This window comes from Ovis canadensis, chromosome 3 (assembly GCF_042477335.2).
Source record: "Ovis canadensis isolate MfBH-ARS-UI-01 breed Bighorn chromosome 3, ARS-UI_OviCan_v2, whole genome shotgun sequence".
NCBI lineage: Eukaryota > Metazoa > Chordata > Mammalia > Artiodactyla > Bovidae > Ovis > Ovis canadensis.
In genome coordinates, this window is record NC_091247.1 from 32479153 (window position 1) to 32505674 (window position 26522).

The 26522-nt window shown below is 38.7% G+C and overlaps 1 protein-coding gene across 1 annotated transcript in view; it reads right to left on the reverse strand.

The window, feature by feature from the left end:
- DNAJC27 (DnaJ heat shock protein family (Hsp40) member C27) overlaps positions 1-26522 on the reverse strand; it is a 38254-nt gene that overhangs the window by 9105 nt on the left and 2627 nt on the right. Inside the window, exons 2-5 of the mRNA XM_069580261.1 lie at positions 19118-19200; positions 15309-15378; positions 6267-6431; positions 5533-5655 (exon numbers count right to left, since the gene is read on the reverse strand). Coding sequence (XP_069436362.1) covers positions 5533-5655; positions 6267-6431; positions 15309-15378; positions 19118-19200 — 441 coding nt within the window. The remainder of the gene's footprint in view (positions 1-5532; positions 5656-6266; positions 6432-15308; positions 15379-19117; positions 19201-26522) is intronic.

Below are 26522 nucleotides of genomic sequence, written 5' to 3' on the forward strand. Positions count from 1 at the left end.
CAGACATCCTGGAATGCGAAGTCAGGTGGGCCTTTGGAAGCATCACTACAAACAAAGCTAGTGGAGGTGACAGAATTCCAGTTGAGCTATTTCAAATCCTAAAAGAAAGTGTTGCACTCAATATGCCAGCACATTTGGAAAACTCAGCAGTGGCCACAGGACTGGAAAAAGTCAGTTTTCATTCCAATCCCAAAGAAAGGCAAGGCCAAAGAATGTTCAAAGTACTGCACAACTGCACTCATCTCACACGCTAGCAAAGCAATGCTCAAAATTCTCCAAGCCAGGCTTCAGCAATACATGAACCGTGAACTTCCAGATGTCCAAGCTGGTTTTAGAAAAGGTAGAGGAACCAGAGATCAAATTGCCAACATCCACTGGATCATGGAAAAAGCAAGAGAGTTCCAGAAAAACATCTATTTCTGCTTTATTGACTATGCCAAAGCCTTTGACTGTGTGGATCACAACAAACTGTGGAAAATTCTTCAAGAGATGGGAATACCAGACCACCTGACCTGCCTCTTCAGTAACCTGTATGCAGGTCAGGAAGCAACAGTTAGAACTGGACATGGAACAACAGACTAGTTCCATATAGGGAAAGGAGTACGTCAAGGCTGTATATTGTCACCCTGCTTAGTTAACTTATATGCAGAGTACCTCATGAGAAATGCTGGGCTGGATGAAGCATGAGCTGGAATCAAGACTGCTGGAGAAATATCAATAACCTCAGATATGCAGATGACACCTCCTTTATGGCAGAAAGCGAAGAAGAACTAAAGAGCCTCTTGACGAAAGTGAAAGAGGAGAGTGAAAAAGTTGGCTTAAAACTCAATATTCAGAAAACTAAGATCATGGCATCTGGTTCTATCACTTCATGGCAAATAGACAGGGAAACAGTGGAAACTGTGACAGACTTTCTTTTGGGGCTCCAAAATCACTGCAGATGCTAACTGCAGCCATGGAATCAAAAGATGCTTGCTCCTTGGAAGAAAAGTTATGACCAACCTAGACAGCATATTAAAAAGCAGAGACATTACTTTACCAACAAAGGTCCATTTAATCAAAGCTATGGCTTTTCCAGTACTCATGTATGGATGTGAGAATTAGACTATAAAGAAAGCTGAGAGCTGAAGAATTGATGTTTTTGAACTGTGATGTTGGAGAAGACTCTTGAGAGTCCCTTGGACAAGGAGATCCAACCAGTCTATCCCAAAGGAAATATCAGTTCTGAATATTCATTGGAAGGACTGATGTTGAAGCTGAAGCTCCAATACTTTGGCCACCTGATGCAAAGAACTGACTCATTAGAAAAGACCCTGATGCTGGGAAAGATTGAAGGTGGGAAGAGAAGGGGATGACAGAGAATGAGGTGGTTGGATGGCATCACCGACTCAATGGATATGAGTTTGAGTAGGCTCCAGGAGTTGGTGATGGACAGGGAGGCCTGGCGTGCTGCAGTCCATGGAGTCACAAAGAGTCAGACACAACTGAGTGACTGAACTGACTTTTAAATTGACTTATCTCCTCATTCCTCCATTTTTTAAAATCTCCCTTCCTCCTTTTCTTGAATTTTTGGCTGCACCCTGAGGAATGTGGGGTGCAGCCCCACTAACACCTTAGTTTCCTGACCAGGAATCAAACCTGTGACCTTCACACTGGAAGGTGGAGTCTCAACCACTGGACCTCCAGGGAAGTCGTTTCTCCTTTTTTGTTCAGCTATTTCTATAGTTCCTATTATCATCTAAATTTTTTTCTTTCTCTTTGACTCCTCTTTCTTATCTCCAGTATCAGCTAATCGACTTGGCAACCTAAACAAGAAACCTTGACATGTGAAAAGGGGTGTCAAAGGAAAAGCTGCTAGATTCCAAGACAAGTGCTGACTTAGTTTTAGTCTATCTTAATATTACTCTGTGCTAACAGTGTAAGATAAAACCAAGTTCCTTCCTGACGTAAAGTATCTATTAAGTAATAGGAAACAAAGAAAGTATTTATTAAACTGAACCAGCAGGAAAGTACTACTTCTAAGTACTTATAGAATTGTTTTATTATACTCTTTATTAGCCTTTTTTTTTAAACAGACTAATTATTCACTAATTCTACCCTAGATTTATCTAAAAAATAAAAGCAACCTAATAGGAAACATAGTTTCCAGATGTTTGCCTGTGGAGAAGGCAATGGCACCCCACTCCAGTACTCTTGCCTGGAAAATCCCATGGACGGAGGAGCCCGGTAGGCTGCAGTCCAGGGGGTAGCAGGGAGTCGGACACGACTGAGCGACTTTCACTTTTCACTTTCATGCACTGGAGAAAGGAAATAGCAAACCATTCCAATGTTCTTGCCTGGAGAATCCCAGGGATGGGGGAGCCTGGTGGGCTGCCGTCTTTGGGGTCGCACAGAGTAAGACACGACTGAAGTGACTTAGCAGCAGCAGCATGTATCAGTAAGGTTTTCTACTAGTCTATAAGTTAACCTAAAATATAAACCCTCACAAATTTCTGAGGGATTTAGTCATAACAAGTAATGTAATAGAAGGCCAGCTATGGTGTGATATACAGAATACTGGAACTGAAGTCAAAAGTCTCTTCAAACTCCTTGTCTGAGTGCCAGCCATGTTGGAATCATGGGAACATCCTGCGAAACAACTATAAAAGTAAATATATAAGGCAACTCTTTTCAGGTAGTGGACAACAAGTGTAAGACTGCTCCTTTGTCTTTTATCTGAGTCCATTTCCTACCATGTCACAGAGTGCTGGAGTCTAAGAAGACACAAAGTCCCACTGAGCTAAGGAGGCAGAGGTCAGAGCTTGAGGATGCTGACGTGGCTGGAATCTGCAGAGCAGGGCCTTGGATAGGAGGGAGCTGGGCCCCAAGAAATCCATGTGGGGGTTCCCTACTAGTTTGCAGCTGATGGCTAGGCTCATATAGAGGATGAAGTCACCTGAGGCTTACCAGATAACAACTATTGAGAGATTGAGAACAGAACTGACTAGTAGTGTGAGGAGAAGAGCCATCCTGGGGATACTAGAGTTTGGCTCTAGTGAGAGAGCCTCCCTGGGGACAGACTCATGAGAGGGGGAAAGACTCAATAGTGAGAGAGACTCATGAGAGTTAAGGTAGAGGGACACCCTTAACACCTCATTCATACCCCTGGCACCCAGCTGAGATGCCACAAAAAGGATATGCTTTAGGAGGCAGACTCAGCCTAACAAAACCTAAAACCAAGAATCGACAAGATCTGCAAGAGGGACAGAATTTGGAGGCTGAGTCCTGCTAAATTAGATTAGAAGAGCTTTGAACACACTTTGGGCTTCCTTCTGAGCCTTACTATTAAAGCAAAAGAGTGAAGCCTACACAAATTCAGTGTAATCTGTCAATAACTGAACTGCCTGCTGAACCAAAAATCAACATTCGAGGAAAATGAACAAACTGAGTCTCTACAGTGTATTATCTACAATGTCTGGTGTTAAATAAAAAGTCACTAGTCATACAAAGAAACAATAATGTGATCCATAGTCAGGAAAAAAAGTAGTCCATAGAAATTGAACCCAAGATGGTTCAGATATTGAACAAAAACTGTAAAGCAGCTATTATATATTTCAAAGAGATTAAGAAAAATATGTTCAAAATGAGTAAAGAGAGAATCTCAGCAGAAAACTGGGAACTATACAAAAGAACCAAATGCAAATTCTAGAACTGGAAAGCCGTGAATTGAAAACTTCACTTGATAGATTTAACAGATTGAAATCAGATCAATAGCGATTGTGTGATCTAAAACACAGAGGAAAAATGGGAAAAAAAATAGTCTCAAGGACTACAGGAAAACTCAAATATCTTTAAAGTGCTGAAAGACATTGAGACAGTTATTTATACCTCTTGGACAAATCACTACTACTCTTGGATGTCTCATATCTGAAATGAGAATGATACCTGCCACACACTGTTGAGAGTTTCAAATGAGATGAAACAGGTAAACTTCTCCAGAACTGTAAAGTACTATTCCAATGGTTAAGTATCATTACTGTACACATATTGGAACATACTCACAAGGGTCTATGTACTCAAAGGGCTAGAAAAGTGGCAAAACAGCATCAACCATGTTTGGTCTTGAAATAGAAGCTACTGATGCCAAATTCAGTCTGTCAGCCAAGGATGAAACCTGTCTTCTAGTAGGAGGGATGACATCTTGTGAGAAGGAGATTCAGTACAAAAGATTAAATGAAATCCCACTCAGTAATTAAGAACAACTCTTTATAGTATAGCTACATTATTTGAAATGCTAAAAATTCCTAAAATATCAGATATATTCATAAGAAAAAATGCATTATTCATGCCACCACTTCCAAATGAAACTAGAATTAAAAGTTGACTCTAATTTGTTGTTTGCTGCTACTGCTGCTAAGTCGCTTCAGTCGTGTCCAACTCTGTGCGACCCCATTGACAGCAGCCCACAGGCTCTGCCGTCCTTGGGATTCTCCAGGCAAGAACACTGGAGTGGGTTGCCATTTCCTTCTCCGTGCAGGAAAGTGAAAAGTGAAAGTGAAGTCACTGAGTCGTGTCCGACCCTCAGCGACCCCATGGACTGCAGCCCACCAGGCTCCTCCGTCCATGGGATTTTCCAGGCAAGAGTACAGGAGTGGGTCGCCACTGCCCTCTAGGTGCCCCTTAAAGTGCTTCAAGATTATTCAGTTCTAAAAGTGAGTGAAAGTCGCTCAGTCATGTCCAACTCTTTGTGACCCCGTGGACTATACAGTCCATGGAATTCTCTAGGCCAGAATACTGGAGTGGGTAGCCTTTCCCTTCTCCAGGGGATCTTCCCAACCCAGGGATTGAACCCAGGTCTCCGCATTGTAGGCAGATTCTTCACCAGCTGAGCTACAAGGGAAGCCCAAGTTCTAAAAAGTGACCATCTACTCAGATTGCATCCTTCTCCTGCCTACTTGATTGGTGAGACGGAACTTTTACATATGACTCACTGATTCTGCAATGATAGTCTCCTGGTCTCTCTCTAACTGTACCCTCAAGGGCTACAAACTAAGATTATATTAGCTATGGCAAGGCAATTTTGCCAAAGTAATACTTTCATTTGATTATGCATATAAATGTAACCAAACGTGGTTTTAAAGAAAGTCTTTCTCCCATTTAAGTAAGCATATAATAAGTGTTATTAAACTTGATAATCAGAGGAATCACCCAGAGAGGTTTTTTAAAATCGAGATTCCTCAGCTCCAACAAAACATTAAGTTTCCAGTGGACCTGGAGCCCAGCAATCTGTATTTTGAAGAATTTCCCAGTAATTCTGATAAGTAGATAATTCTGATCTAAAGGAGATGGCAGGCAAATCTCCCTCTTTCTCTGTCTCTCTCACACACACACTCATTCTCACCCTCTCTCTCCCGTTCTCTCTTTCTTACCTGCTTCTGAAAAGAAACAGCTTATTCTAATAAGAAACTTCTATTACTTTCTGCTCCTCATCATTAAGCTAAAATTCGGTATGGTCAGACACAAAAACTCTAAAACAATACAATGCTAGGTTACCTGGAACATCTCATTGATTCCTTCTCCAGTTTGAGCCGAAGTTTCAAAGTACAGGAACCCCTTGCTTTCAGCCCAAAGACGTCCTTCACTTTCATCAACACAGCGGTGCTTAGCACAGTCGATCTGAAATTGAGAGTTGGAGGCAGCAGAGAAGATTCCAACCTTGTCCCTCTAGAATAGGCCCAGCCCAGTGAGGTCTCTGTCAACCCTCTGCTGAGGCAAAAACTGTTCTTAAGCGAACCCCAGCACCAGTATATAAAATTACCAGGACCAAAAAATTACTAGCACTGAATATGGACTGATTCTCTGTGGCAAACCACAAGTGCCTGCTACCAGCACTTTCTCCTGAGAAGGCTGCTGCTGCTTATCTTTGTGGAAGTCGGCTCCATCACACCTGCCACTCACGGTCTGCTTTTCCACTTTTCCACGGCCCACGTTCCACCTAACTTCTGCCCCCTCCTCCAGTCAGGTCAGAGTCTGATTACCAGGCTCCACCTCTCCAGCTCCCTCACCAATATCCATTCCCAAACATGGCACCAGAAAAAACTGGGTAACACGCCAGGTTTTGTTTCTTAATTGTTGTTGTTTTAGGAACATATGTTTTGAAAAGCTGCTGATTCTTAACATTACAGATTACATAATTTTTTTCTTCTTATTTATTCCCCAAAACTCAGAGCTGCACTCTTCCCATAATGAACCTAGGAAGTTGAGCATCTCATCTCCAAAACAGTTACCTTGTTGGCACACACTGCAAATACAATATTTTCCATGTTTCCATGAGGTCCAAGATCTTGCTTCATTTCTGCCAGCCATGCATCAAGGGCATCAAAGGAATCTTTCTGCCCAACATCATAGACCAGTATCACACCCTGTGTGTCCTTGTAAAACTCATTACGAACCTTCAAAAAAACAGATGCACGACATGTAGATACTGTGATTTTATAAAAGTATCTCTCGCAGTCATTAACTTAGCAAAGTGTGTTCTTGTGTGTATTCATACTGCTTACTAATTGTACTACTGGTCTTTGGAGGGCTTTTAATAAAATCAAAATAACATGATTAAAAAAAAAAAGTCTATTCGAATAGAAGGACTTGTAATGGATCTAACAGCCTTCTACCCTGTCCCTCCTCACCTCCAGTTCTACTCCTCAGAGGCAATCAATCTTTAATTGTTATCAGCAGGCCTTAAGAAGAACACAAATTACACGAAGTTCTTCTTAGGAAGAACGAGGAAGATGGGTGAACAATTAAAAAGAACTTAAGGCAAAAATGACACCAGTCTCAGCAACAAGGTACAGCCATTTACATATCACATCCAAAAGCTGGCTTTTCCCAGGAGGCTGGGTAGAACCTCCCTAAGACTCCTGGGTCTCACCAGCAACTCTGGAACTCTGAACTCTGAGTGTCTGTGTCATAAGCAGTGGAAAACAGCACAGGCCCTGGGGTCAGATCTGGGTTCCCACTTACTCACTAGTTGTGCGACCTTGGGCAAGTCCCTTAACTCCCTGCGTCTCAGTTTCCTCATCTGTAACGTGGGGATACTACTACTTACTGCACAGGGTTATTATGAGGAGTAAATGAGATCAAGAAGGCAGAGCCCCTAAATGGTGCCTGGGAAACAATATCAGCACATTCTCCCTTCCTTCCTTGCATTCACTCCCTGAGGTTCTTATCAGCCATGGCAACTCGCCTCTGGGGCGTATCTTCACTTCTGGGAAGAGGGAGCAGAAGTGCAGGGTGTGAAGTGGGAGAGGCGCTAGCGTGACAAGCTAGGTGGATGAGGAGTCACACTGACAGACTAGGGGTTTCAGGCCAAAATACGAGTAAGAATCTTGACAGAGGCCATGCATTATGTGTTCTTTTCAGAAAAATCTGGTTAAGTACTGAGACCTATGCTGGATATGTGGTAAGAACAAAGACTTCTCTCACACATCTGGCATGAAGTATCTATGGGTTTCTGAGCAGAGAGAGACACCTGAGCAGAGAATGTAAGTGCCTCTTACCTTACAGAAACATAGGAAGCTATCCTCTAAAATCCAACCCAACATAATCAGAGTGAATTTAACATCATGAAGACCAGGAAGGCTTCCTTTCCCCTCAGTACTCAGGGTCCTCAGCCCTCCCATAGCAGCTACAGTGGGGCTTTCCCTTCCATCCGGAATCCTGTTGCCTGACTCCCACGTCACATTCTCCAGGTTCCTTAACCCATCTCTCTTCCATCAACTCCTCTTCCTTCCATTGCTCCCACTCCAGTGTGCTGCCACAGTTCCCCAAACCCTGTCCTGGGCCCTCGTCCTTTCTTTTTTACCCTTCTCCCCAACTCAGCAAAGTCAACCACTTGCACAGTTTCAACTGTGAGAACCTCCAAGATGAGTCCTTTCATCTGTGCTTCCTGCATTTCCAAGTAGCTCTAGACTCCCAGCTGAATGTCCTGTTGGAACCTCAGATTCAACCCATATAACAGGAAACCCTCCACCTCATTCCTTCCTACACTTTTCCTTCCCTTGAACTTCTAGTGATGACAGCAGCACCCCCTTCTCTGAGTCACTTGGGTTGAGAGCCTGGTGTTAGCCTCTGCTGCGCTCCTGTCCCTCTGCTCAAACAATTCTGCAGAAGCTGCCTCCACCATGCTTCCTGCACTATCACTTCCTTTCCATTTTCGTTGCCAGTATTATCTCTTGATTGCACGACTGCTCAAGTCTTCTAAGCAATCTCCTTAGCAACACTATATACTGTGCATATGTATCTTTTTTAAAGCCCTGCCTCAAAAATTCTTTCCTATTTCTCTAGTGCACACTCTCCAAAGTTCAAACCCTTATAATTGACATTAACAGTTTCTGAACAGTCCTCCACTCACTTTTCAGCCTTGTCCCCCAACCCATCTCCTGTACTTCAAACTGGATAGTCTCATTCCCCAAACCTGCCCTATGCCCTCCTAATTCCACCTGGAAATGGACACGTCTTCATCTTCCACTTTCCAAGATCAAGCTATAATATTGTATCTTTCATGTAGCTTTTTCTTCTCCCTTTTTCACCATCTGGTCCCCTCCACTTGCAAAACAGAATGCAACCTCTATATCCCTTGGAATACCACAGCATTTTGTACTTCTAAGAGCACTCATGTCACTTCCTGTCCAGTTTCATAGTTAGTGGCATAGCTAGCTGTCTTCCCCACTAGACTATAAGTGGTGTGAAGGCACATATCACCTTTGTGTCAGTCCCTGGGCCTAGCAGGTAAAAATATTTGACACATATTTGTTTAATCAAATGGCTGAATGTGCTATAGCAAAGAGCAGAAATATAGTAAAGTACAGTAGAGATCATGCTGTCCAAAGTGAGATTTGTGTATAAAAAGAGAATTTAAAAAGCTCAATGGATTTCTCTTTCAAAGGACTCAAGCTCAATTCTGGGTTCAGCAACTATCTACCTATGTTACCTTGAGTAAGTGACTTTATTACCTCAAACCTGAGTATCCTTAGGTCCACGTGGATGCCTCAGTGGTGCCCTAGAATTCTATTATTCTTATCTCCCCAAAGAGCAGTCTACTGTGAGTCCTGGCAGACTTAATCCACAGTTCAATTAAATAGGATGCTAAGGGAACTGGGATTGTTGAACTTTAAAGCAGAGATGGCACACTTTTCAAGCCTGTAGGTTGGAGAAAGCTGTTAGTTTAATATCACTCAGGCCTCAGAAAGTTATTATAGACCCACTAACTCATTCCAATAAACCCCAGGATTCAGTTGTGTATGCGAGGGGAAGCAAGACTCATGGCAAGACACAGGCCACCTTTCTCTTGGGCGGTAGTCCCCTCTCTGACACTTCCCTCTGAGATCACTTTACCTGACACACTGAGGGACCATCTTTTCTCAGGAGGTCCTTTGGGTTAACCTGGTGGGTTGGACTGGTGGCAGTGGAAGCTCCAACACAGAACAGGTGCTAAGGATCTGAGGAAGCCTGGGACCCCGAGGATGAACGTGGGTGCTTCACTAGGCATGTGCTGAACAATGGGGTATGCTGGTCAGTTGAGGGCTTAGAAAGATGATGGCTTTGGCTTTGTCAAAAAGGAGGGTTTGAGCTATAGACAGCAAACATTTGACAAAAAAGGAGAGATCATGGCTCTTTGGAGAAAAGGTACTTCAGAAGTGATGATTTTAAGGCACTTCTGTTAATTATATTTCTATTTCTGTGAGCTGCTGAAAAAAAGCTATTGAAATTGAGAGCTGCATTAGTAAGATTCTAGTGTCTAATGACAGAAAGTAACAGAAGACTCAGTCTTCGTCACTAGTCAGACAGTATCTGGAAGGCTGTGCTCAGTTCTCAGCTCCCTGTCAGCTCACTAGGGGTTATCCAACAGGATGCAGTATTGAGAACAAAAAATGTTTCACCTTGAAAGAAGCAAATTAACAAATATTAGGAGGTCTCTTGTAGAAGCACAGACTCAGTCTATGTTGCTTCAAAAACAAGGCCAGAATCAGAGGCAAAAGTCAAAGGAAGGCAGCTTCACAACAGAGAAGTTGTTAATATGGAGTCTTTAACTCTAAAGGATTAACTTGTGAAGGGGTGAGACCCCATCATTAAAGAAAATCACTCTTCAAACTCCTAGAGTCTGCACTACTCAGAACTGTCCCGTGACTTATATTGTCGCTGGATTCCCACCAACCTACATAACTCTTACTTCTCCATCAGCACCCAGTTTAAATGCTGCTTCCTTCAACAGGATTTCCTGTCTTTCCAGATAAGCTAGGTGTGGGTACTAAGTGCTCCCAAGCATTCTGTCCTCGGTTTAACATGTGTCTTCTCTGACATGTTTATGTGTCGTGAAAACAGGGGTTGTGTATTCCCAGTCTGCAGCACAGAAACTGGCATGCTGCTATCTGGTAGATGAATGACGGCCATCAATCAGGAATGCTCCAGAAAGAGATCCTACGATGACAGAACTCTGGACACAGTGATTCTCGGGCATCTCCTGACTCTCCACTCACATAACTCTGGTGTAACCTAAGATTAATGTTAGCATTTCTGATAGTCAGAATCTATGTCAAACTTCTGGTCACTGAGAGCCTCCATGCCTTTTTCACTGACAATATTCTACACTTGTGAAATTGATATAACCATTATAAGGCTTCACAATCAAAAGGAATTCATTTTACCTAAATATCTGGGTGTCACAAGATGGAAGATTAAATAGTCATTAAATTACGTTTCCTCTGGGAAGATGAAGTAGATGTACTTTTCCCTATTATTTCCTCTAAGCAGAAGTAAAATTCTGGACCATATATATATATATATATATATATAGATAGATAGATAGATATAGATATATATATATCTCATACATAAGAAGACTCTGGAAAGTGGATAGAAGACGGCAGACAAGCAAGGGACCTTGGGACCTGAGGAATGACACAGCAGTGAGTTTCCCGGGTTTTCTTTTCCTCATGTATCCAAAATTTAGAGCTGCAAAAGTACAACTTGGAAATACCAATGAGTACAGACCAATAAAAGCCTAACAAAAGGCTGCTCTCTTTAGTGAAAGACCAGGAAAGACAAAGAACTTTACATGATAACCACTCTCCTCCAAACTGACACCTCAGGAAAACACTATCTATCTACCTGCACCTACTCAAGCAAAGGCACAGTGGAAATTTTAGAAAAACTAATTACTGAAAAAATAGAATGACTAAAATAAAAAGCTCAGGAGTTGTGATGAACAGCAGAATGGAGGAGATGGTGCAAAGAATCAGTGAAACAGAAGGCAAGATAATAAAAATTACCTAATCTGAACAATAGAGAGGAAATAAACTTTAAAAAAAAAGAAAGAAAGAAAAGAAAAAAGGAAAAGAGCAGAGCCTTAGGAACCTGTGACACTATAACAAGATCAGAGTCCAGGAAGGAGAGGATAAATATGGTAGCACTGAAAAAGTACTAAAGAAATAATGGCTGAAAACTTCCCAAATTTGTCAAGAGATGGAAGCCTACAGATATAAGAAGCTGAGAAAACCCCAAACAGGAAAAACTCAAAGAAATCCATGCCAGTAGATATCATAATTAAAACTCTAATAACTAAAGACAAAGGAAAAAAATCATGAAAGCAGTCAGAAGAAAAAAAAGAAAATGACCCCTCTCTGAACCTATTGGTAATTAAGTTAACCTTCCCAATAAATCTTTCAGTCAGAAACCCCATTCTTCCCTGAGAGTGTTGAAATTGTTGGGGTTAAGAGGCTCAGGGAGTACAAGAGCTGGCATGAAAACAACAAATGATAAGGAAATATAAGTAAAGAAAAGGAAAATAATCATACGAGGAGAAATGATTCTCATATAACATGAAAGAACTTTTACACAGCTCAAGAGAAATTAGAGTAAACAGCAAAGTACGAAGTTTTCTGTGATATTTACTATTTTTCCCGCGAAATACAATGCTTAAAACACTGCTGCTTTCTTAACGCAGAGTTGAAACAATTTTATAGCAGAAATTTCTAAGCTTAAGATGAAATGGACCTGATCTTATATTAAAAAACCAGTGACGATGTTAAAAAAGCAAAGTGGGGGGAAAAGACATTTCAAATGACAGCAGATTTCTCAGCAGAAACCATGAGGCCAGAGGAAAGAAGCACACTATTTTTCAAATGCTGCAAAAAAAGAAAGAAGAAAAATTGTAACTGAGCAGAACCCCATGGAAGCATTTTCAGGACAGACTCCTCCCCCACATCCTCTGCTATAGCTCCTCTTTTAAATACCTAGATAACAGTATCTGATGCACACTTCCTGAGCTGTTTTACAGATGCTAAAACCACCACCAGTGGAAGAAATGAACTACTTAATGACCAAGAGCAAGAAGCACCCCCAGACCTACTGGTGCCTAAGGATAGAGAATGCCAACCCCTGCCTTGTTACTTCACCATCAACCAATCAGAGAATTGTGCAACAGCTGATGTCATACCCTGCAACCCTCCCTCCCTCACCTTTAAAAATGCTTTGAAAAACCCTTTAGGAATTTGGGGTTTTGTTCTGTGTTTTAGCAGTTCCCAGCTACTTGCTTGGCTCTGCAATAAACACTGTACTTTCCTTCACCATAACCCATTGTCAGTAGAACTGAATTTACTGTGCAAGGGCAAGCGGACCCAAATTTGGTCTGGTAACAATATCAACCCAGAATCCCATACCTGCAATAAAAAAAAAAAATATTCAAGACCAAAGGGAAACCAAAACATTCAAGGAATGTTTGGAAAACTAAGAGAATCAAGGAAAACTAAGAGAATCTGTTGCCGCCAGACTTACACTAAAAGAATGGCTAAAGGAGTCCTCTAAATAGAAAGGATGAAAGATGCAGCCTTGGAATGTTAGGGGAGGCACGCTAACTGAAAGCACCCACACTGGCCAGGTACCATAATAACCATTTGTGTGAGTTACTTCACAACAGGAGGTCCTAGTAAGGAACACGCAACTAACAAGCCACCACCTACTGGAAGAATTTGGGAAAGGTCAAAAGGAGACAACACGTGTCCTACTACCTCCCAGAATCCTTCTTGCTGGCATCCATTCTGGCTGAACAATGCATGCACCACCAGGAAGGACCCTGAATCAGAATGACTGGCTAAAGATAACCTGGAAACTAATCCCATCACCATAAAATCCAAGACTGCAGGCTATGTGGCAGAGCAGTCCTCCTGAGTTCCCCTACCCTACTGCTCTCCACCCAGGCACCCCTTCCCAGTACAGTCTCTTGCTTTGTCAGCACATGTGTCTCCTCAGTCAATTCTTTTCCAAGTGTTAGACAAGAGCCCCCTTTCGGGCCCTGGAAGGGGCCCCCCTTCCTGCAATAGGAACACAACAAAAGATGAAAGAATAGGGCAAGCAAAAATATGAGTGAATATAATATGCTTTCCCTGTCTCTCATTCTCTAAATTATGTTTGACAGTTAACCAAAAATTAAATACTACTGTGGTTCTCTTGTATGTAGACAAAATATTGAAGATAATTATAAATGGGAGAGGATAAAGGGACATAAAAGGAGGAACAGTTACTACACCCCACTAAAATTGTTAAACTAATAACAGTAGACTGTGATAACATGTAGTGTAGTAAGTAGAGTGTCTACCAATAAAGCTATGCAGAAAGATTTACTCAAAAACACTATAGACAAATCAAAATGGAATTCCGAAAGCATTCAAGTAACCCACGGGAAGACAGGAAAAAGAAAGTAGAAATAAAAAATAGAAAACAAAAAATAAAATAGTAGACTTAAGCCCTAACATATCAATAATTACAGAAAAATAAATGGGCTAAGGACAAAAAATTGGCATAATACTTAAAAAAAAATGACTGAACTATGTATTATCCTCTAAGAAAGTCACTTCAAATATAAAGACACAGGCAGGCTGAAAGTGCAAAGATAGAAAAGGATGTATCATGCAAATATTAATCAAAAGAAAGCAGAAATGTCTATATTAATATCAGATAAAATAGACATTAGGAAGAAAATTATCAGAGACACAGGCGGACAGTATACAATAACAACATTATATAATGAATACAAAGCAATCCTAAATGTATATGTACCAAACAAGATAGCTGCAAATATGTAAAGCAAAAACTGAAAAGAGAAATAGACAATTCCAGTTACAGCTGGAAACTTCAAAACCCCTCTTTTAGCAACTAACAGAACAAATAAACAGAAAAAAAGCAAGGATATAAAAGAATTCAACACAACTGACCAAAAGGATCTAATGAATATTTATAGAAAATTTTATCCATCAATAGCAGAATACACATTCTTTTTAAGCACCCACATAATGTTTACCAAGACAGGCCACATCCTGAGCCATGAAAAAAAACCTCAATAAAATTTAAAGAATTGAAATCATACAGTATGTTCTCTGATCACAGTATGTTCTCTGAAATCAAACTAGAAATCAGTAACAGAAAGATAACAGGAAAATTTCTAAACACTTGGAAACTAAACAACATACTTCTAAATAATCCATAGGTCAAACAGAAAATATCAAGGGAAATTTTGAAAAGAAGTGTATAAATGAAAATGAAAATACAACATACCAAAATTTGTGGGATACAGCTATGCAGTGCTGGGAGGAGAATTTATAATACCAAATTCATACATTAGAAAATATGAACATCTCAAATCAATAACCTAAGCTCTCTTCACTACAAGAAGAGTAGAATAAATCCATAGGAAGCAGAAGGAAGGAAATAATAAAGACAAAAGCAGAAATGAAATGGCCAAACTAGAAAGAGTAAAGAGACTCCTTATGGAAAAGGAAAAACAGAAGGGAGGAAAAGCAAAAGAGAATGGCCATGAGATTCACTCTGAGAGTACTGAGGACTGATAGGCAGATGAAAGGAGGTGAAGTGAAGCTGCTTTAACTTCTGGGGAGAGAGGACACATGACTGAGGAGTGCCCTGGAAAATCCCTCTAGCACCCGGCTACGAAGGGTTCCCTTCTGAATTCCTAAGCCTCAGGATGAATGTAATTATCTTTTCGTGTTCTAGGCTAAGGCACAAAGTGAAAAGCAACAATCTTTTTAAGGTTAAAATGTCTTATCTAAGTGTTTGAAAGATTAGCAACAAAATTTCCTACCACTATTTAAGGAGACAGTACGAAAGACCAACAGATGTCCATTAAGTTAAGGCACAAACACTGGCTAAATTTACCTATTTTTACACGTGACTTGAATATTGGTTGTTTTGATAATTCAGGAGCATTCCTTCAACCCATTGACAATACTGGATATAGGTTTTTCTCAAAAAGGCTTTCTTACCTCGTAGAAGAAGGGATCTCCAGCCATATCAAAGATGTTAACTTTGATTTCTCTGTCTCTGACTTGTACCCTGAAATGTTCAAATGAAAACAATCCCAAAGTGGGTCATGGCTTCTGTACTCATGTTAATATCATTTATGTTGCTTATGAATTTCAAAAGGTTATGTGTATGAAATTTAAAAGAGGCTTTTTTAGAACAAGTAGTCCCATTTAGCTTCACCTTACCACAACAGTTCAGTCTATACCCCGTACAAAACAAACGGTAGCTATTACTGTGCTGCTAAAACAAATTTATCTGGACAGTAGGAGCAAGATGAAGAAAAACAAAATGTTTTACTTCACTTAGTATGACATCTTAATTACTACTGGTTGTGCTTGTTACCATGCAGTACAATAAATGGTACAAATAAATAGTACAAAGTTGTATTACTATTTTAATGATGTTTTTTCAATTTTCTTATGATCTTCACTTGAGCAAGAATAACAGTCAATCTGTTTTCAGAAATTTGGAAGTAGAGAAAAGAAAAGGGAAATAACAACCATCCACATTAGAATTAACTACTGCTAACCTCATACCATTCTTGCTCCTAGTCCTTTTACTTTCTAGAGAAAAATCACTACTGGAAAATGAATCAATGAAACATTATAAATAACTCAAACACTAAAGAAAAGTACAAAGATGAAAGCTTAAAAGTAACCCCAAAGCCTACTACCCAGAAAGAAAAACCTTCATTAACAGATGAGCATCACTGTAGACTTCTTTTTTATATACAGATAAGAATGATAAACATCAATATTTTTTACAAAATTGGGATTATATTAATTTAAAATAAAAGAAAATTTTAATTTTCACTGCATTTAACAAAAGAAAGAAAAAGAAACTGAAGTAAATTGGGGGGAATTACTGAGTTTTAAATATAAATGTTCTTCATTACAGAAATAGCATTTCCTAAAAGATTCCTCTAAGGTTAAGAATAGAGATTATTAACAATAAATCAACAGATTAGAGTTCTGTTTTTTAAGTAACGTGCTTCAGACAGCATTGGTAGGACTCCCTCTGTGGACTACAAGGAAATAGCACCTACTCTCATTGTTTCTATATTACCTCCTACTTTGTTTATGATTATAATTCCCTGTCCAAGTTTATAACATGTACTTTCTATTCTGAAACCATAATTCCTACAGTTGTTTTATATTACTTGTATATTTAAATCAGACTAACCACTACTCATCGTGATTTCTTCAGTCCTGAATTCTCTGCCATATTTCATCAGTTCTAAGATGCACATTTGCTTTCATTTTGACAACTGTGAATTCAGGATCTGTCTCATAAAAGGATGTGAGAACAGCAAAACAAAACAAAATATTTAAGAGTTTGAGAGCATCTGGAGAAGATCTTATATAACAACTCCTATCAGAAAGTTCTGTCACATAGCAGCTGACAAGGGATGGAACTGAAATTTATAAAATCAGGAAGAAACATAAATTATGTTTACAAATTGGAACTCAAAACAGGGCAGTTTACTTCAGAAGTCTGACAGAGGATATTACTTTAAGAAAAACGGTAATTCAATACCTCAAGCCAGTGCTCTCCTAAACTGTGGCCTGAAGACCACCTAAATCATAATTATGGAATGAGGGGGAGAGTGTTTATATTGTAGAGTCCTGTGCCCCACCTCAGCCCCAGTAAATTAGAATCTTACTGGATGAGGCTTGGGAATCTTCACTTTTACAGACTCTGCAAGTAGTTCTTAAGCATACTGTGATTTGAAGGATGGAGTGAGCTTCCATTGTTTTGACTGCTCAAAGAGTGTCTCTCCTCCTCCTGCCATCTGTGGTTTAAATGGGTTCTCCCATCTTCTTTTTTGATGCCACTCTGCTGGCCACAGCTAACAGAGCTGGGGAAAGATGCCTGTCACCACCTGGACAATCAAAACTTTCCCTGGGATTTTTAAATTTGAGATTAGTTTTAGAAAGCCTGAGAAGTACTAGCAGCTGTGGAGAGGGAGCCAAAAGGTAGAGAGAGACATGTTGTGAAATCCCTCCCTAGTTCCAGGGATCTCTGAGACCCAGCTATATCCTCATGATTGGATTATGTGAATTGATCAATAGCATTTTTTTTCTCTCCTTTTTTTTTTTTGACTTGAGTTAGGTTTCTGTCAACCATATCCTCTTCCTCATCAAAGGACAAAAAAAAAATTTCAACCAAAAACAGAGCATAATCAACACTCTGTATCTGCAGCACTCTGTATCTGCAAGTTCTGTATCCATAGATTCAACTGAACTTGGACCAAAAATATTCAGGGAAAAAAAAAACCCTTAAAATTTCAAAAAGCAAAATTTGAATTTGCTGCAAAGTGGCAACTATTTACATAGCATTAACATTGTATTTATATTCTATTATGTATTATAGTTATATAGAGAAGATTTGAAGTATTGAGAGAATGTGTATAGTAAGTACTACACTATCTTATATATAAGGGATTTGAACATTGGCAGGTTTTGGTATCCACAGGGGGTCCTGGAACCAATATTCCTCAGATATTGAGATGACTATAGTCTATTGAATAAACCACAGCTCTATGGCATAACATGGTAACTCTCGCTTCTTAGGTAAATAAATTAGCTACTAATATGGACTCAAAACAAAACTGCCTTAAACAGGATATACTACCATATCACTGAAATCCTATGCCCTGAAGTACAGATACCCCTCACCACTGTAGTCTACCTTCTTGAATGTTGCCCTCATATTCTAATGTCGCAAACTTCCTCTTTAGCTGTATCTTACCTAACAATAATTATTTATTGAGTATGGACTGTATACTAGCACTGTACCAGGCACTTGGAGATTATTTATTCTAATAGCCTCTTGACACGGAGCTCATAATCTAGCAGGAGACATTAAACACATACAAATAATAAGACAAGACAATTTATGCTAACACCTATGAATAGCAGAGAATTTTAATACAACTGTCATTTTCAACTAAAATGAGTCCTGACCGATAAAGGGGATGTTCAGAACGTCTCATGGGAACATGTATACTTTAGAGCTTGAGGAGATTGACAGGGGGAGAGATGAGGGGAAAGCACATTTCAGGCAGACAGAATGAAGGATGGCAGTGAGAAAGAAAAGTATGACTGCACGAATTCGGTGTGCATGGAGAGTTAAGTGTGCGAGAATGTAATGAGAGAGAAGGGAGGGGCGGGTTGGGGTCAGAATACTGGCCACTTGAATCTCCCTCTCTGGAGATGAGCTATCTACCTCCATTCTACTCTTCCATGGTGTATTTCCCTCCTAATGTGACTCTGTGTCCCCAAGCTCAACCCATCTTCAATCCACCTTCAAATAAATCCCCACTGATACCTAATTTCACTCTTCCCAGACCATTTTTGCTAGATTTCAAAAGGCTATAAAAAGATCACTAAAACGAAGTTCTCTGATAGAAAAATTTTCACAGAATATTTAAAATTCTTGGAGTAAATATTTCAAAATTCCCTAAAAACACACCTGCTAACAGGACCTGCTTACATAGACATAGACACATGCTTCCTGAAAAGCCACGTCTGCCAGTCAGGCTTTGTGCTGACTTGCCCATCACCAATCCCTACATCCCACTTAGAAGGCCTGGCGAACAGAACGTGCTCCATGATGCACGAATGACATGATCACTGCTGTCTGTAAAGGTCTCGTTCCTCTCTGTACCAGCTTATCTTCAGAATTTCTATTTCAAGACAGATCAGTTTAGAGGGGTTCTGGATTTCTATGTGATTTACAAGCCCAAGGAAACAATGTATGTACTCACTTCGTGACTCCATAGTCAATTCCAATTGTTGCAAGGTATTTAGACACAAATCTCTTCTCACAGTATCGCTTTATAATACAGCTCTAAAAAGGTAAAAAAAAAAAAAAGCTTTTAGTAAAGACACTCTGGGAATCCATAAAAAATAAGCACATTTCTTCATTACGGTTTCTTCATCTACCCCATGAGACAAAGCTTTTTCAAAAGCCGAAATTATAAAATAACTGAAACAAGTACTAAAGGTGAAGTTTTTAAAGAAAAATTATTTAAAATTTCTTCCCTTAATACCAAATATGGGTATGTTTTCAATTTAGTGCTCAATCCTTGTTCTCTCTTCTTTTGAAGACCTCTTCTACTCAATAATAACACCAACATACTTTTGATAATAACACCAAAATATCTATCTCGACCTCCCTCCCCAGACCAGATCCACATCTCCAAATATCTACTAGACTAATTTCTACTTAGATGTCCAACCATTCTACAAATTCCATGTGTCCAAATATGAACTAATCTTATACATAAAAACAGCAAACAGCTCATCCTGCTGACATCTGTTTCCGTTAATAATACCATTTTCCCAATTACAGAGGATTAAATTATTAAAGTCATATCTGACTCAGTTTTTCTAAATCTTCTTTTGACTGTTTCTTCGATCTTTCTCTTCGTTCTAATTCCCATTGATACCACTTTAGTTTAGGTCTTCATTATCTACTCCTGTACAACTATAGGAAATTTTTTATTGGTCTTTATGCCTCCTTTCCCTCCCAATTTCAACCAACACTGCATACCGCTAACATTATTTCACTTCTCTAACTAAAAATCTTCAGGCAGCTTCTCACTGCCAAGAGTTCAACATCCGAACTCCTCTGTCCATTATTCAAGACTCTCTATAATCTGACCCTAATCTGTCTTTTGTCTAAACTCTTTTAATATAAATCCTCCATTTCTGTCAAACTCCAGGCCTGACTTCCTGACTCTTGTCATTACTTTCCTTCCTATTTGGAAGGAGCTTTCTCCCTTCTTTCCAAATCTTACTTATCCCTAAGCACTCTGGTTATAAGAGATCTTGCCTACATCTGAACTCCTCCAACATAAACTACATGTGTATATAGATGTATATATAAATATATATTGCCGGGGTCCAGCCCCGGTGGATCCAGGGTGATTCAAAGGTGGGGACGGAGTTGGCATCTTTGGAAAAATACATATTTAATCACAGATATAGAGAGATTAGAAATGGATAGTGTAGTAGGAAGATCAGTGGAGAAAAAGACGCTGAATAACTTAGATTACATGGAATAGCATCCATGCTCCAGATGGGAATTCAGCCAGAAACACGGGAGCAAGAAAGAAGCGACATGGGGGAATCAGTCTTTCCGGAACTGATCCAATTTCTTTATTTTTGGGTTTGATTATATACCTTTTGTTACACATAGGGATGAATACAGAGTCACGCGGGGGTCAGCAGTCCTGACCTTTATCAAAATCAGGTGCTTCACATAAATGTATAAAAAAAAGGTCTTAGGGATATTACATCATCTTCTGGCCATGAGTGAGACCTGCTAACATTTTATGATCCTTTCTTTCTGATAACCAAAAAACTTATTTCTTCCAAGGGTGTTTTTTCTTAAACCAGGAACCACCCTCCAAATAAAGTTGCATTCCTATAGGGTGAGGGTGTAGTGAGTTACAATCAAGAAAGGAATTTATTTAACCCAAGGTTAACAGGATTAATCTTAAAGGTTAATACTTATTTCTCCTATATGCTTAAAGGTTAATACTTATTTCTCCTATATGCTAGTTATATTCATCATAAGGGTAGGGAACATGGAGATTTAGCAGCAAACATCAGCCCAACAAATGAAAATCCTTTCACCAATGCTCCCCTTAAGATCTATTTAGTCTTAAGATATGATAGTTACATTTTTACATAGCAAGGACACAGTGATTTATAACAAAGTATAGTGATCTATTACAAAAGAGAAAATCCATTAACTCAAAAAGTCTAGTATTGCTAACATCAAAAACTACCATATTTCCTTTTCTATAGTCCAAATACATTGATTAATATATTCCCAGGTGCCTAAGGATATGGAGGCCTGGCGGCAATCATTGACTCAATAAGAAGAAAAAGTCCTATGCTAATTAAGACTCTCAAAATACTCCAAAACTCTCTGTGCTGTTTATGGTTAAGAGGTAGTAAACCATCATGTGGCAGGAATATGGATAATCCTGTCACACAAGCTAGTCTGTCAGCAGAGAGGTTTGACCTGAGACATTCTTGTCCCACCCAGAGCAGGGAATTAGCAGCAATTATTGACACAACAAATGAAAAACCCTTCACCAATATAATTCCTAACCAACCCATTATACTAATAATTTCCAACTCCCCAAAAGAATTTGCCTTTAGTAAGTCTAAAACATCTCGTGCCTCTCAGATTGGGAGGCTATAAACAATCACATGTGGCCGGACCAACATATACAGGCGGGCTAGACAACCTTCAGAGAAGTCCATAAGCTGAAACACTCTTGTCACGCCCAGGAATTTTTATTGCCTTGGAGCTGCGCGTTTACTCCTTCTCCAAGAGAAACGGTTATGGGGGAGAGCCCCCCGTAAAGTCAGAGGTGTAGGTGAGAGCATAAAACAGACTCTGATTTTGGGGTTAGATGCTCGGGAACAGAGGGTTTCCTGAGGCTTGATCACGCCTTTGCCTATGCCAAGCCTCCTTCCTCATGACCTTTGCCATGGGCGGAGTTCCTCACGCTGGCATAATATACAATGTTTTTGTTATCATTCACTGCCTTGTTATCTTTTGCCTGTACATAATTTTATCTCTTCAGCTAGACAGTAAACTACTTGAAGGCAGGCACCGGTATTTTACTCCTTTTATCTTGCATATTCATATCTGAGTGATTAGCTCAGTACCAATGAAAGAGCGATTTAAAATGACTTGTACATTAATAGCAATCCCTAGCACTTACGAAACACAATTTACTTGATGCACTGGTGATGAAGCTTATTCTGCTCACTTTCCTGATGAACCTCAATCTAAATTAAATAGGACAGCTGCTTTAAAAAGTACTTAATAAGCTCACTGGGAACCGAAGGAAAAACTTCTTTGGAATGACTACTGCTAAGAAGCTACACTTTAAAAAACACTTTATAGCTTGAAAGCACTTTTCAAATGTTTTCTCTCACAATATCCTAGAAAAATAAATACAGCCTTTTTCTAAATTATTCATGAGATTAAGGGACCTGCAAGTCCTTTAACTCCAGTAGACAATTTAAACACTAGTCCTAAGTATTAAAAGAGATACAAATTTAATTAATAGTATGAATAACCACTCCCTATAAAGAAACAGGGTTTCTGGGCCTTAGGATCTTACAAGCTAAGTTAAATAACATAAATATAGAGAGAGTTTTTTGCATTCTCTATTCCTCTTAAGTAGATTCTTAGGCACTTTTCTTTTTAAAAGCAGTTTCAATTAAAATCTTAAGGTTTGAATCTTTTTTTCTCCCTAATTTCAGTTCAGTTGCTCAGCTGTGTCCAACTCTGCGATACCATGGACTGCAGCACACCAGGCCTCACTGTCCATCACCAGCTCCCACAGCTTGCTTAAACTCTTGTCCATTGACTCGGTGATGCCATCCAACCAACTCATCCTCTGTTGTCCCCTTCTCCCACCTTCAATCTTTACCAGCATCAGGGTCTTTTCCAATGAGTCAGTTCTTTGCATCAGGTGGCTAAAGGATTAGAGCTTCAGCTTCACCATCAGTCCTCCCAGTGGATATTCAGGACTGATTTCCTTCAGGATTGATTGGTTTTCTCCTTGCAGTCCAAGGGACTCTGAAGAGCTTTTAACACCACAGTTCAAAAGCATCAATTCTTTGGTGCTCAGCTTTCTTTATGGTCGAACTCTCACATCCATATATGACTACTGGAAAAGCCATAGCTTTGACTAGACAGACCTTTGTCAGCAAAGTAATGTCTCTGCTTTTTAATATGCTGTCTAGGCTGGTCATAGCTTTTCTTCCAAAGAGCAAGCGTCTTTTAATTTCACAGCTGCAGTCACCATCTGCAGTGATTTTGGAGCCCAAGAAAATAAAGTCTGTCACTGTTTCCATTGTTTTCCCATCTATTTAGCATGAAATGATGGGACCAGATGCCATGATCTTACTTTCTGAATGGTGAGTTTTAAACCAGCTCTTTCACTCTCCTCTTTCACTTTCATCAAGAGGCTCTTTAGTTCCTCTTCATTTTCTGCCATTAGGGTGGTGTCATCTGCATATCTGAGGTTATTGATATTTCTCCCTGCAATCTTGATTCCAGCTTGTGCTTCATCCAGCCCGACATTTTGCATGATATACTCTGCCTATAAGTTAAATAAACAGGGTGACAATATACAGCCTTGACCTACTCCATTCCCAATTTGGAACCAGTTTGTTGTTCCATGTCCAGTTCTGTTGCTTCTTGAACTGCATATAGATTTCTCAGGAGGCAGGTGATAGAATTATTCTAAAATTCATATGAAAGAACAGCTATCTGAGAAGAACTAATTGAAATATAAAAAACAAGAAAGGGACAGGGCAGTAGAAAGAGGTGAGAATTTGCATTGACAGGTATTAAAATATAGTTTGAAATCAATTGAGAGGGTCTTATATTGGCATAAGAATAGACAAGTAGATTAGTAGAAAAGTACAGAGAGCTCAGAAATAGATCCCATTATACATGAAAAATTTAAAAGTGACAAAAGTGATAATTACAGGTGAATTTGTGATTCAAGTATTTCAGAATAAAACAATAAAAATTTCAGAAGAAAATACACACTATATGTAGAACATCTGAAAACCTTTTCAACCAAGACAGAAAACCCAGAAACCATTATAAAAAAAAAAAAACAGAAAAGCATAGTCAAAGCATCTTGAAAAAGAACAAAGCTGGAGGTATACCCTCTGATTTCAAACTATAGTACAAAATGGCAGTAATCAGAACAGTAGGATATTGACACAAAAACAGATACATAGATCAATGGAACAGAACAGACAACCTAGACACAAACCTACAGTTAGATGGTCAATCAATGACAAAGAAGCAATAATATATAATGGGAAAACACACCACTTTTAATAAATGGTGTTGGGAAAACTAGACAGCTATATGTAAAAGAATCAACTGAACTACTTTCTCACACCATACATAAAAACACACCACTAATCATAAGGGAAATGCAAATTAAAACTACAATGAGATACCACCTTACACTAGTAAGAATGGCTGTCATCAAAAACACAATTAATAACAAGTGTTAGGACGTGGAGAAAAGGGATCCTTGTGCAACACTGGTGGGACTGTAAACTGGTGCAGTCACAATGGAACACACTGTATGAAGGTTTGGCAAAAAAATAAAAATAGGACAACCATATGATCCAGCAGTTTCACTTCTGGGTACTTACCTGAAGCAAACAAAAATGCCAATTCAAAAAGATATATGAACTCTGATGTTCACTGCGGCATTATTTACAATAGCTAAGATATGGAAGCAACCTAAGTGTTCATCCATAGATGAATGGATAAAGAAGATATGGTATAAATATATATTTTATATATATGCACATAATGGACTATTACTGTTATTTTTTAAATAAATTTTAAATTTTTATTTTTTTCATTTTAAAAATGAAACCTTATCATTTGTGAAAACATGAACGAAATTTAGAGGGTATTATGCTTAGTGAAATAAGTCAAAGAAAGACAAATGCCATATGACCTCACTTATATGTGGAACTTAACAAACAAAACAAAAACAGACTCAGATATGGAGAACAAATGGGTGGTTGCCAGAAGGGGTAGGGGATGGGGAAGTGAAATAGGTAAACAGGAATAAGAGGTACAAACCTCCAGTTATAAAAGAAGTAAGCCACTAGAATGTATTATACAGCATGAAGAATATAGCCAATAATATTATTGCATAACTTCATATGAGGACAGCTGGTTGCTAGACTTGTGATGATCATTTCATAATGTAGGTAAATGTCAAATCACTGTGTAACATACCCGGAGCTAACATAATATTGTACATCAACTATATTTCAATTTTTAAAAAGATGGGCATAATTGAGTATATACAAATAATAATGAAAGCAATTGTATGGCAAAACACCAAGTATTAAAAGAACATATCTGGGGCAAATATTTGTAACTCATACAGCTGGCAAAAAGTTAATAACTCTAACATCCTCAAACCAGAAAAACTGGTAAGAAAGACACATCGTCTAACAGAAAAAGGGTTTAGAATATAAACAAATTATTATGATTAACTTCTTAATGTTGAACCAAGTTTGCATTCCGGGAATAAATCCTACTTGCTAATAGTAAAATTTTTGATATGCTGCTGAGTTCTATTCATGGATATTTAGGAATTATGCATTTGTATGCATATATGAAAATAGTATATATACTCTTCTTTATTGAGATTATATCAAGTTTTGCTATTTAAGTCACCATGACTTTATATAAATAAACTGGAGTGCTGTTCATCTTTTTGTTTGCCTTGGAATAACTTAAGTAACTGAAATTATATGTTATTTAAAGCTTAAATAAAACTTTTCATGAAGCCATCTGATCCTGATACCTTTTTGGACAGTAAATCTTTTAATTGCTTTTTCCAAATTTTTGTGTGAATGGTCACTTGGGTGTTCTACTTCCTTTTGAGTCAATTTTGGTAATTTATATTTTGCTAAGAAATTCTCCATTTTCTCTGTATTTTGAAATATGTTCCCACAGAACTGAATATATGCAGTATTCTTTAATCTTTCTTTTAATTTCATCCAGAATGTGATTTTCAGTACTAACCTTGTAATTTTTTGCTTTCTCTATTTTTCTTAAAATAAATTTTAGGCATTTTTCTTTTTCATTAACCTTTCCAGGGAATTCTTTCTCTCATATTTGGTGCCCTTTTTCTTCTGTCTTAAGTTTAAGTTCCTTTATTTTTGAAAATTCAGTCATACCATACCATAATGTTCATACTTTTAAGGTATACAATTCAGTGGTTCCAAGCATATTCACAAAGTTGTACAACTACTAAATTCTTTTAGTTTTTAATGTCTCCTTTTTAGAAATGAGTTAGATAATTCATTTTCCTTTCAGGATTGCTTTCAATTTGCCCTGAAGATTTTGGCATGGATTCTCTCCTTTATTAGTTTCTAGTTATTTTGTCATTTGCTTTGATTTGTCCTTTGAGCCAAGGATTATTTACTAGGGCATGTCTTTTTAACCTTAAATTATTTATTTGTATATCTTCCTACGTTTTCTAAATTCTTTAAAATGAGTATGTTTTACTTTTATAACTAAGGCAAACATTTTTTTTTCAAACATTTTTAAATTACAATTAAATATTTCATCTA